The sequence below is a fragment of the Mobula hypostoma genome, chromosome 5 (genome assembly GCF_963921235.1).
Source record: "Mobula hypostoma chromosome 5, sMobHyp1.1, whole genome shotgun sequence".
Lineage (NCBI taxonomy): Eukaryota > Metazoa > Chordata > Chondrichthyes > Myliobatiformes > Myliobatidae > Mobula > Mobula hypostoma.
Genome location: NC_086101.1, coordinates 168967815 through 168981733, shown reverse-complemented (window position 1 = coordinate 168981733; position 13919 = coordinate 168967815). Strand labels below are relative to the sequence as shown.

Below are 13919 nucleotides of genomic sequence, written 5' to 3'. Positions count from 1 at the left end.
TTGTACTTTGGTAAAAGCAAGATGATAAGCACAGGGTCGCTCACTCACAGCTGGTGCCCATTGTTTAGTTTGAAAATAAGCTCGATACAATAGCTGTTGACACTTTATTTATTTGAACATCTGACTGCCCTAAAAAAATTGGCCAATAAAATTTTCTGATACTGAGTGAAATGGAATGATCCTTTGGATAGAAAATATTGCATAATTACAAAGAAAAAGGCTAACTGTAGGTCTGCTTCAGATAATTTATTTTAAAGCTCATAAATACATAATTGTTAGCTCCATAGAAGTAAAAATGACTTGTCATTAAAAAATGCTTCCTAACAGATTTTCATTCCACTGCCAAGTGATATTTAAATCTGGCAATAAAATTTAGAAATGACTGCAGCAATTTTGATATATTATCAGGCCAAAACTAGATGACAGCTACTTGGCAGTCCAATTCATACATTGGAAATATATTGTATAAAGGATTGATTTGCATCACTGCAATATTACTAACTTGGTCTTTGCTTCATCCTCTCTAGCTGTTGCCAGCATTCATTCAAGTGTACAAATTCTAGATTCAACTATTTCAATACCCAGCCAACTATTTTCCATCCTTAGCAAAATTAACATAATAAAAACTCAAAGAACAGTCATTGATTTTGCAACAAATTCTGTCTGTTCCTCATTCCTGTCCTTACTGGCTTTCGGTTGCCTGAACATTAAAGTTTGCTTCCTTATGTTTAAGTCCATTCACAGTCTTACATTTATCTTTCCAACCTTCCCCAATGTTAACTTCTCAGTCTCCCCAAATTTTTGCCACTATTTGCACTTTACAACTTTTGTTTTGGAATTTTCTCTGATTAACCCCGCCCCCACAAACAACCACCATCTTTCACCTTTCAATCAATCTCCAAGAATAACCTTCTAGTTATCTCACTTCATTTCTACTTATTGGACTTGGTATCCATTTGTAACTTGCGTCTCTGCGAGACATCATGGAAAATATATTGAAAGTCAGAGGTTGATAAAGAAATACACAATTATTGTTTCATAACGTGCCATGGAACCAGAACTCAGAGGTTCACCAACTGATTTTAAAAAGTAGATTAATTAAATCAACTTCAATTTTGAATGTACCTGGCTTGTGCACCATATGTATTTGCTTGAACATTGTCTTGTACCAATCTTTGGGTCGGTCCACTGTCTAGATTAAAAATAAAAGCTTGAATTAGTTGCCAGATACTGATGAATACTCCCAATTACATTCTTTATTCTGCTCACAAAATTCAGTGGACATTTGCTTTTCCACACAAGATTTCTTTTTCCAATTATCTGATCCTATGTGCTTTTCTGGTGTAAAATATGCATTGAACACACTTGAAGAATTGCCAATGGATTCTGTATATAGTGACGGATGAAGCTCAGTGAGGAGGCAAGCTGTGACAATGCTTCATATCATGAGTATTGAAAGTTCTGAGCTGCATAGGGGACTCTGGTCACCTACGAAGTATCTCCCACTCATGTATAGGCATCTTCATTGCTCTATTCAGAACAATCAAATACTGAGGTTTACCCAGGGTGCAAAAGTGAAAGCAGTGATGGATTAGGGTATAATTCCTGTCCCCAAAGATCCAAGTGATTAGACTGGTGCAGACAGTCTAATTCCTGTTCTGTACCTAATATATTAGCAGCTGATATTTCAGGCAATACAAGATGACCTCAATGCCCCTGGGCTAAGGATTGGGAATTAATCATCAAGCATGGCTGCTGTAAACAAAACCGCACAATATGACTCCACAATCAGACTGTGATATAGTCTATGACCAAATAACCTGCGGGAGCTCACATGTTAAGGCTCAGACATAAATGGTTGGTTCACAAAGTGATAAAATGTAACAAAAAATTAATTTGAATTTATTATGCTGTCAAGTTAAATACAATGAAAATAAAAGGACTTGATTAAAAATACATCTCAAGTTATTAGAACATAACCATCTCTTTCCTTCCATAAATTCATATTTAATTTCCTCAAATTTGGAAATATTACTTTGAAATTTTGTTGATAGTGTTCCATTCATCCTGCTTCAATAAATATGGTTATTTACTGTATTCATTCTGCAGGATAGGAATCTGATTGCTTGTTTCTGAGTATGACAAAACTATGTGGACAGGAATGTCTTATTTGCTCAGTCAAATGTCAGTAAACTCATTCTCATACATTCTCAACTCAACTCATTTCCCTCATACTCAATTAGTTCCCCTCTCTTTAATATTCTTGAAGGCTATGATGGAGATGTTTACACTTTGCAATCAGCTTCATTTTCAAAACCTGACTTTTATTTGTGGTTAGTTAATTACATTTCTCCTAATCCATACTTGATCTTAGGACAGATGAACATTTACAATCTTGAAGACCTGAACTAATCTTTAGTGTCGTAACCCTTCAGTTCTTGCAAAGCATTGTACTGCATTCATTACTAATGTAGGCTGATTCCCCTGGCTATACATACGATTCAAATCTTATCTCCTTCTACATATTATATTAAGTAGCCCAATAACTGACTCACTGTTCACATCTAAACTTAACTGTTCCAGATTTGTAAGACAAACCTGATTAGCCAAATGTAATTAGATAACGTAGGGGGGCACTGCCTACAACATCCATTGAATGACCAAGCCTTATCCTCAGCATTGATGCTATTCTAAGCCATATTGTGTTTGATTGACCAGAGATGAACTTTGAGATAAACGCCAGTGTCTGTATTGACACTTCAATCTTCATTGAAGTATTTTTTTCATAAATGGCCAATTTCAACACAAAGTGACAAGAAAAGCTATGACGACAGGCAAGCACGAACCACCAATTAATGACTAGGGTGAACTCTGGGTGAACTGCAAGTCTTCATCTGAAAATAGTTGTTCAACTCTGAAATAGATACTGTTTTGTTAAATATAGGGATATTGTTTCACACTTTGAACCAAGCATCAAACTAACAATAGTTGTCCAAATTGAATGCAATAATAAAAAAAAATGTGTTGTATGTATCCTGACCATGACTGTGGAATCAACACTTGTGTATTTAATATTTCAGCAATATTTGAGAAACCTTGTAAATATATTGTTGATTAAGCATTCTTGTTTGCTTAAATAATTCATTACAGGTTTTTAATATATGTACACATACACGCACACCTTGCTTAAGGTAAACACAAACTAAGACTTACATCTCTTGGTTCTCTTGTTTTCCTTTGAATTAGTTTAATGTTTTGAAGTTGGAAAACATAACAAACAGAGTATCAGTCTGCGGGATTTAAGTATGCTCTGATAGTGCTCGGGACAATCACAGTCCAGTTGTTGGTGAATGTGCGCCAATGACACAAAGTTGCCTGTGATTTAATATTAATGGTTACAACTGGCACTTGCTGCCTGGATGAACATGCTTTCATAATACTCCAATATTTATTTATCTTTTATTTTAATTTGGAGATACAGTGTGGAACAGGCCCTTCTGGCCTAACGAGCCCCACTGCCCAGCAACCCACCTATTTAACCCTAGCCTAATCGCAAAACAATTTACATTGACCAATTAACCTAACCCAGTATGTCTTTGGAATGTGGGAGGAAACTGGAGCACTGAGAAAACTGATGTGTTCACAGAAAAGACGTACAAACTTTTTACTTATCTACCCACTTGTGTAAGCAGAAATAAGTTAAGGATAGGAATCTGAATTAGACAGCCTCGGGAAATTTTTCTCTCAACTCAGTCAATTAAACGTAAACCATTTTTAGAAAGTTTTGAAAAGGACAAGAGGTGGCTACAGGGAGATATAAATAGATTGAGTGGGCAAAGATCAGGCAAATGAAGTGTCATGTGGGAAAATGTGAAATTCCTGTTTTGGCAGGAAAGGAAGGATAAATTTAAAGAAAAGAACGATTACCTTTATTTGTCACATGTACATTGAAACATACAGTGAAATGTGTTGTTTTGTGTTAACGACCCACACTGTCTGAGGTTTGTGCTGGTGCAGCCCACAATTGTTGCTATGCTCCTGGTACCAACACAGCATGCCTACACCTCACTAGCCCTAACCAGTGATCTTTGGAAAGTGGAGCACCCCAGCGGAAACCCACGTGGTCACTCAGAGATCGTACAAACTCCTTACAAACAGCATCAGGAATCGAACCCTGATTGGTGATCACTGATGCTGTAAACTGATTGCGCTAACCGCTATGCAACTGAGCCGCCCTTGAAACGTTATCCAATTGGTGAGAAATTGCAGAGTTCTAAGAGGAACCTCGATTTCCTCATGCATGACTCACAAACTGCTAATTAGCAGACCCAAGAAATAATTAGATAAACTAACAGGATGTTAGCTTTATTCTTGGGGTGGGGGGGGGGCTTAAATACATAAATAGAGAGGTAAAACTTCTATTATATGGTGTACTGGTGAGACAGTCTGAAGTACTGTGGAAATATTGATCACTCTTTTCAATGAAATATTTTAATGTGTTAGAAGATGAATAAATAAACTTTACCAGATAACTCAACCTGGAATTGGGCAGATTGGGCACATAATAATTCGAAGTTAGAAGAGTGACAGTGAAATATAGAAGATCCCCAGGGGTCTTGATAGTGTGCATATGAAGAGGATGCTATCATCTGTAAAAGAATCTAGAAATAATGGTCACTATATTAAAATTAGCTGTTGCTTATTTAAGAAACATAGAAACATAGAAAATAGGTGCAGGAGTAGGTCATTCGGCCCTTCGAGCCTGCACCGCCATTTATTATGATCATGGCTGATCATCCAACTCAGAACCCCGCCCCAGCCTTCCCTCCATACCCCCTGACCCCTGTAGCCACAAGGGCCATATCTAACTCCCTCTTAAGTATAGCCAATGAACTGGCCTCAACTGTTTCCTGTGGCAGAGAATTCCACAGATTCACCACTCTCTGTGTGAAGAAGTTTTTCCTAATCTCAGTCCTAAAAGGCTTCCCCTCTATCCTCAAACTGTGGCCCCTCGTTTTGGACTTCCCCAACATCGGGAACAATCTTCCTGCATCTGGAGATGATACGAAGGTTTTTTTAAATGACAATTAAGTCTTTGAAAAATTCTTCCTCGAAGGTCAATGGAAGCAGAATGTTCAAGAATATTCATACAGCAAAGAATATTCTTACGGCAAATTATTGATAAACAATGGATTATTACTATGTAAGGGGAAGAAAGGTTACCATAGGTAGAGACATGTTTATTTGTTTTGTGTTAGTAATTGATGTAAAGATGTTCTTTTATACACACAACAGGTCTTTGTGTAGAAACACTTATGAAGGAAATATAAAATCTCCTGCACCTGATTCACAGCAAATCCTCATCTACTTGAAGGGTGTGTCTTTCAAAAGACAAGAAACTACAATTTTTTCCCTTTTTAAATCATAAATAAAGCCTACAGGCTTATGCAGTCTCTTATGGGTACTTGGCTCAGAATGTTAAGTGTTCCAAATAAAGCATTTAACTTTATTGCAGTGTATTTACCATCATCCAGATCTGACTGGATTCAGAAAGGTGCTGAAGAGTGTATGGATAGGACACCAATGATCCAATCTGCACATACCCTAGATTGTGACAGTGAGAGATTGTAAAACCTCTGATGATTTCATTTGCCAAGAACCATCATGGTCATAACCATGATCACCCATGTCATATGGCACGGCACATAATGATGATGTTGATGATGATGATGATTTCAGCAACAATTTTTGAAAACTGTCCAATGCCTAATACCTTTTTTTATTGTAAAGTGCTTCTCCAAGATTATATTTTGTATTTTTATCTGTATTGTATCAAAGCTAATTTAAGAATTAGAAGTGGACAAGAGAGGATAAATTAATGTCCTCTTTACATTAACAGGCATGGAACAGTTATAAGGCAAAGGAAGTTTCTCAATCCAGAATTAAACTCTCCAGTCTGATCCTAATTTTACTCATTAACAAGACATCTGGCATCTGATAATTCAATCGTGCGTTTAAAGGAACTGTTACTACTGATATCAGAGGTACTATAATGATAGGAATAAATATTTGGTGCCAACATAGAGCAAGATGATTGTGGTGTAGGAAAAAAATGTCATAATTGTCCAAGACAGGTGCTTTGATATTCAGGCAATATTTTGTTAAATAATAGAGAAGTAGAATTGGAACATTTATTGAATTATTGCAAGATAATGGCAATATGTAGAGCAATATTACAAAGGTCAGAGACAACAGATAATTTATTAGTAAGAAATGACAGGAAGGTTCACTGATGGATCTATTAAATGTGTTAATTCATTACAAATAAAAATCACTAAATTACCACTAACTAAAAAAACTTCTGTTGAATATGTTTTACTTTAATAGGAGATGCTGTAATCATGTGCTACTTTAAGATAACACCTCTTAAAACTGCCAATAACAACCATTTGGACTCAAGTCAGAGCGCACACAGTCAGAGGGGGTGTAACAGAGTAGCAAGCTGATTACAACACAGAAAATAATAAAGTAAAGGTTAAGGCTAGTGACTCAGACCACACACGTTGGTGCTGAAAGCACTGGTGATTAAAATTTGTACCAACAATTTTGACCCTGAAATTTAAAGTATAATTTTTTAAATTTGCAAATGACAAAAAATTTGAATTAGGAATACAAAGGAAGAATTTAAACAAAATACAAAAAGGAATTAATTTTTTGCAGATGGATGGGCAATAGAAAATAGTTCCAAGATAAATAAAATTTGAGGCAGTGGATTTGGCAGGAAGGAGAAAGAGGATTTATATTGCTTAGATAATAGGGCTTAATAATAACATAAAAGACCCCAAGGGATGTAGGTATTAAACACACAAACCACTTAAAGTAACAATGCAGGTTAATTGGGCCATTAAAAAAGAAAACAAAGAATTGAGATTGATTCCTAGAAAAGAAGCGCAGCAATCACATTGACTTTTTGTGAACCCTCAGTTACATCACATTTGAAGTTTTAAAAGCAGTAACAATATAATTTAAAAAAACTGAATAATACAGAAAAAAAGCAAAATAGATTCAGAAGGATGATAGGACCATAAGATAGAGGAGCAGAATAAGGCCATGTGGTCCATCCATTCTGCTCCTCCATTTCATCATGGCTGATCCAATTGTCCTCTCAGCCCCAATTTCCTGCCTTTTCCCTGCGTCCCCTCACGTCCTGACTAATCAAGAATCAATTACCCTCTACCTTAAGTACACATAAAGACTTGGCCTCTACAGCTGCCTGTGGCAAAGAATTCCACAGATTCACTATTCTCTAGCTAAAGGGATTCCTCCTCATCTCAGTTCTAAAAGGATGCCCCTCTATCTGAAGCTGCGTCCTCTGGCCTTAGGGTCTCCCACCACAGGATACATCGTCTCCACATCCACTGTATCAAGGCCTTTCACCATTCGATAGGTTTCAATGTCACCACTCATTCTTCCAAGTTCAAGTGAATACAGATCCAGACGTCAAATGCTCTTCATATGACAATTTTGACAGATGGAGATTAAAGGGAAATGTGAGGTTATCCATCTTTGCAGAAAGAATGAAAAAAGCAGACTAGTGACTAAATGGAAAGCAATCACAAAAAATCTGTGAAAGAGAAGATGAAATAGAGATGGGATGAAGGTATAACAAGTAATTAGGAAAAGTAATTGAATGATTTATTTTATTACAAAGGAGATGAAATGTATAAGGTGAGTAATGTTACAGTTGTACAGGACACTGATAGACCCTCACCTGCATATTTGCGTACAATTGCAGTGTGATTAATTGAAGAAAATATACTAGTTATGAAAGTGAAGAAAAAAAGACAAGATTTTATTAGGTTGATTCTAGACCAATGGGATTGCCTTACAAGAAAAGGCTGTATGGATTTCAACTCAATTCAAGTTTAATTGTCATTCAACCATACATAAATACTCATGAATACAGCCAAACGAGACAGCATTACTGTGGCGTCAAGGTGCAAAACACAATACCAACAGTCACACACAGCACAAAGCACACATAGCACTTATATGATAGAAAGATCCAGCCACTCTATTAACGCTATCAAATTCTGCAGATGAGCACAGTAGAGCTTGTCTTCTGCCAAGTGAACACTGGGAGCAGCACCAACTCCAGCTTGGACACCACGCCACACCAACCCAGTGGAGTGCACTGACTCTGACATCTCTCTCGCCTGGCAGCTGTAAACATGTGGCACCGTGGCTTGAGACATAACCCTCATACAAACATGGTAGTAAACGAACATAGGATATCAGTATTAAAATCGTGCAAGTCCAGACTGTTCTGCCAAGGAAATACTGGGGGGGAGGGAGCAGCACCAACTCCAGCCCCCAGTGGAGTGTACCAGCTCTGATGCCTTTCCCCTCACCACTGTAAACAAGCAACCCCATGAGTTGAGGCCCCGAGTCCCACTGAATGCCACAGAAATCTGCTGTTGACCACAATACAGCTCATCTTCCACCAAGCGAACACTGGGGGAGGGGGCAACACCAACTACAGGCCGGACACCGCACTAGACTGCCCTCAGTGGAGCTTGCCAGCTATGATGCTTCTCCTTTGGTGATTGTAAACAGTCGACACCGTGGCTTGAGGCCTCATCGTCACTATGACCAAGGCCACGCAGCAGCCACACCACCAGCCTCTGTTCTCTGCCAATAAATTACCAAATCGAACTTACAGCATACCACATTAACAATGTCCAAAAGGACCTTGCGATCACAAGAAAAAGGACCAAGATGGCCACTAGCCATTAGACTGTAAGCCTCCTTCCACTCAGGCAGCAGCAGGTTGCACAGCTCCCTCATTTTCTCCACCAGCAAGAAACTCACTGATGGGAGTAGTTTAAAGTGCTAATGTTCAGCAGGATCTTGCAATCATTAAAAATACATTGGAATATGACAGTAGCGGGCCGGCTGGTGGCGCAATGACATCAGCTCCAGACTCTGGAACGGAGGTTCCCGGGTTCGTACTCAGTCAGGGCCGCTCCCGAGTCCGCTTTCCATCTGTGCCAGGTTGAGTGTCGAGATCGCAACTCGACCTCGTAAAATAAAGGGGAAAATACTGCGAAATGTCTGTGTGAGGAGTGGTGTGCCATACAGTCTCTCTCTCTCTCGCTCCATGCCTTGTAAAGGCATGAAAAAGACATCGTCCCACCAACATCACACACGCACGCAGACGCACACGCCAAAAAAAAAGGAATACGACAGTAGCACCTCTTGTTGACCCCTTAGAAGTTGCTACAACTGGACACGCCGCCACCTTACCGGAATCTGAGTACTGAAAAATAAAAGTTAATCTGTGAAATTTAAGCTACTGATGGGTTTGGCAGGTACGCGCTGAGAAGATATTTCCTCTTCTTGAGTGATCTAGAACAAGGGGGCACATTTGAAGACTATGTGGTTAGCCATTTAAGAGGTGAGGAGATATTTCACTCAGAGGAGTATGAAACATTGAAGCTCCTTACCCAAGAATTACTGAATGCACTTAAGACCAAAATGGGTAGACATTGGTCTGTTGATGGAGTCCAAGGTTATAGGGAACAGACAGGAAAGTGGAACTGAGGGCGAGATTGGATCATTAATCATTTTACTGAATTGGAAATCAGACTGTAAAGACTAAATGACCCACCTGGTAATATGCTCTTCTTAACAAATGGCTTGAGAGCATAAATGAATAAATTGATCATCTGATATAGGGTTTCCCAACCTGGTGTCCACAGATTCCCCCCCGCCCCCCTCAGTTAATGGTAGGGATCCATGCCATAAATAAAGTTGGTAACTTTAGCAAAAATAGCAGAAATAGTTGGTAAAAATAGCAGCTGCATGCTTCTAAAAGTTGGTTCTTTTGATGTAAGTGGGACCAAATTTTTATGATATTCCATGCTTAGTGCAATCAACTGTGCAGGCTTACGGAATTGAAAAATGGAAGTCATAACAATAAGATGTTCTCCAATGATTTCAGCCAGTTTTTTTTTCAATTTTGACTGATTTATGCTGAATTCCATTCTAATGCAAACCTTATTCATTCATTATTCCTTGTGACTACAAATGGACTAGGATACACCTGATGAAGAAATCTGAAGAGATAATTAGAAAGAACTGAAAGCAAAAGAAGAGAAGGCAAATGATGAATTTGTTCCTACCGTTCTTATGGCTATAGGTATTCCAGATTCATCAACTGGGCCAATTCCTGCATAATGAGGTGCCTTAATTACAGTTACTTTCTTTTCCTCCTCTGATGTTCTATAAACTGGCTCCATGCTCATTATATCTGCACCAGGTGACTTGCTTTGCTGAGATATACTTAGGTTTTCTGTAGGGAAAGAAAAAAATGAAAGTCATGTAAGAAATAAATCCTTTACACTCTCAATTAGATACATCTTTTAGTGATGCAGCAAATAAAACACTTTTCCCATTGTCCAGTACACTAGGGGATGCTCATCTTTTCCTGCTTCAATTACCTTAGCTTAAAATTACCAAGAAAATTCTTGCTTCTTATACAATTTGAAAATAAATTTAATATCCCTCTCATAATTATTGCAGCAAAACTAGGTCAAATTCAATTTCATCTTGGGATTCAAATTGAAACTCTGGAAGTATCCATTCACTGCATCTGCTGTTGGCTCATTCTTTCTAGCACTTCCCTAGCATATTAAAATAAACATATTTATTTTGATATATAGTACTGAAATGGGGGGGTGTTATTATATTTCACTTAATTGACAGGTGTTCAGCATTTTCATATTTTGTCCTCAATTAAGCTATCTGGATTTCTATTCTCATGAATACTTGAAATATGGATCAAAAGAAACTAGCCAGTCATAATCTTTCTGGAAAAATATGGACCACACAGTAAATGCACATAAGAAGATTGAGGACTCAATGGTTGCTATGAATATGGCATACCAAAGGCCTGTTTTTGTGTTGTGTGGTTCTAAAGCCTCAAAAGGCTTTATAGTCAGATTCTATAGCCACAGTGAAAGTCATTAATTCTAATAGCCTAACATACTTAATGTGCTGAATGATCTTCAATGTCATAAAGAAACAAGGAAACAATGCAAAATAGACTGATTCCATATTCCCTTGGAGAAGGCCATTTGACTCATCAAACCATGTTGGCTGTGAGGGTACCCCATCTGTCCTGTAAGCCCACTTGGTTCCCTGTAATCTACTCTCTTAAAAATGCCTATTAACCTTCACACCAACCCTATCCCAAGGATTCTTTTACCAGCTACCTGAACCAGAGAAAAGTTAAAGCACATAATTCACATAATAACCAGAACGCCTTCAGGTCATGGAGTCCTACACCACAGGAGGCCCGTTGGCACTCCAAGGCCACACCAATCCTCAAGGTGTGAAAGTCAACCTACAAAATGGATTTTCAAACTATTAACATTAATGGAGAAGTACTCCATTAATCTCCATGGTATCTTTACAATCATGCTGGAGGACTGGCAGACCTCATTTTAATGGGCTATCTGAAAACCATCTCTGCCATCAACATCATTCCAAATAAGCATTGGGATGTGGGAGGGAACTGTTGCCCAGAAGGAGAACCATGTTGTCACAGGGAGTAAAAACTGCACATAGACAAGACTGGGGGATCAAGACTGAATCTGGAGTGCTGGAGCTTTGAGACCACTGCACGACCATGTCTCCTGCCAATGTTATTGTAGCCCACCTTCCAGCAACTTCTGCTCCTATCACAGTACCTTAACCCCATGGACAGTGGCGTGTAAATAGATATTTAGTAAATATTTTAAAGAATACTCTTCAATATTCAATTTTATTGAAATACAGATCTGATATAGATTCAACTATTTCTTTATTACAATACCACTTTATTGTGCTACTGAGATCAGACTGTATTGACTACAGCCACATTTTTGCATGCAAGACAAATGAACAATGCAGGTTATTGTTCTGAAATAATGGCCATGTTTTGAAGATTATTACAGTAATTATTTCACCATGTAAACATTGCAGAGAAAAAGCTTACCCATTGTTCTGCTGTGCTGCATTACACCAATGCTTGGATTTACTGAAGATAATGAAGTGTAGGCTGATGACGGGGAGAAAGGTCTTTGCAAATAACTCATAGGACTGCTTCTGTCAGCAGCAGAATTCCCATTGACTGTCATCTGTGTGTGCAGTGAAAACAAACCAGCCTGTTGTTAACAGCTACCAGTGTATTCATACACCTTTGTAATCAAAGTGATTAAGACTCTGTTTTCCAGAAAAGGCAATAGTAGTGATGTGATTAGTATCCATAGAAAAACACACAGGTCAAAGTGAGTATTGAGTGTTATTCAATCAGTAAGGTTGCTCAGGCAATACATGGAGAAGACTTCTACTCAACCCAAAAGCACTCCTAGTTCCACAGAGATACTGTCACACAGAATTACAATTTTTCAGGCAGTTATAGCATTTCTGTCACACGCTGCAGCCTCTGCTCCCATCTCCCTCAATATAGTTTTATTTCAATTGCATTTCCGATTCTGACAATACTAGCAACAGTTATGCCAAAATGAAGGAAGATTAGGTACACTGAAAACAAAATTAATTTTTTTTCTTGACATTTCATGCAGTCAGTCCTTCCACATCTACTGAAAGAAACTTGGGTTAGAATGGGATAAATAATGACACTTGATAAAATAAGCAACACACACAAAATGCTAGAGGAACTCAGCAAGCCAGCATCTAAGGAAAAGAGTACAGTTAATGTATCGGGCTGAGACCCTTCATTGGGTCATTTAGCAAAACACAACCTCTCGATATTTTCATGGGTGCCTGGTTTAACTGGTAACATTTCATGGAGTTGTACAGCACAGAAACAGGCCCTTTGGCCCACCACATCCATGCTGACTTTCTTGTCCATCTACACCTATCCCATTTGACTACCTAGGGTTTGTATCCTTCTATGACTTGCCTATTTAAATGTCAATCCTCCACTAAACTTTTCATCTGATCTATATCCTTCTATAGCTATAGACAATCCTTCTCATTATCCACAACATCATAAATTTTTGTGTCATCCACAAACTTATATCTTATAGTCATATCCAAATTGTTATACATTATCAACAATAAAGGCCCTATTACCAATCATTCCAGTACACCGCTAGTCCATCACTGCCACTAACCTCATAGCTCCCTTAACCCATACTGCTTATTTCTACCTTCCACCCAAGATCCACAAACCTGTCTGTCCGGATAGGCCTATTGCTTCTGCCTACTCCTGCCCCACTAATCTCACGTCCACATACTTTGACTCCACTCTATCCCCCTTGGTTTAGTCCCTTCCGATCTCCATCCACGACACTTCTCATAGCCTCAATCTCCTGAACAACTTTCAATTCCCTTCTCCTGACTGCCCCATTTTCACCATGGATGTCCAGTCCCTATACACTTCTATCCCTCATTAAGAAGGCCTTAAAGTTCTCTGCTTCTTTCTTGACAACAGACCTGGCAGTTCCCCTCCATCACCATCCACCGACTCCTGACAGAACTGGTTCTCACCCTCAACAATTTCTCTTTCAGCTCCTCCTATTTTCTCCAAACTCAGGGTTTAGCCATGGCATCCATATGGGCCCCAGCAATGCCTGTCTGTTTGATGGCTCTATGGAACAGTCCATGTTCCAAGCCTTCCCTGGTAAAGCTCCCCAGCTCTTGTGTGCTACATTGACGACTACATTGGTGCTGCTTCATGCACCCACGCTGCGCTCATCAGTTTCATTAACTTTACTTCCAACTTCAACCCCTCCCGTAAATTCACTTGGTTCATTTCTGACACCATCATCCACTTTCTCAATCTCTCTGTCTCCATCTCTGGAGACAAACTGTCAACCAACATATTTTACAAACCCATCAATTCCCAT

The 13919-nt window shown here is 38.7% G+C and overlaps 1 protein-coding gene across 5 annotated transcripts in view; it reads right to left on the bottom strand.

Moving 5' to 3' along the window:
- LOC134347160 (sorbin and SH3 domain-containing protein 2-like) overlaps positions 1–13919 on the bottom strand; it is a 465962-nt gene that overhangs the window by 111999 nt on the left and 340044 nt on the right. For all 5 annotated transcript variants that reach the window (XM_063049382.1, XM_063049380.1, XM_063049383.1 and 2 more), the window contains 3 exons: positions 12041–12182; positions 10185–10354; positions 1126–1192 (listed from right to left, as the gene is read on the bottom strand). In XM_063049382.1, the coding sequence (XP_062905452.1) occupies positions 1126–1192; positions 10185–10354; positions 12041–12182 (379 nt within the window). The remainder of the gene's footprint in view (positions 1–1125; positions 1193–10184; positions 10355–12040; positions 12183–13919) is intronic.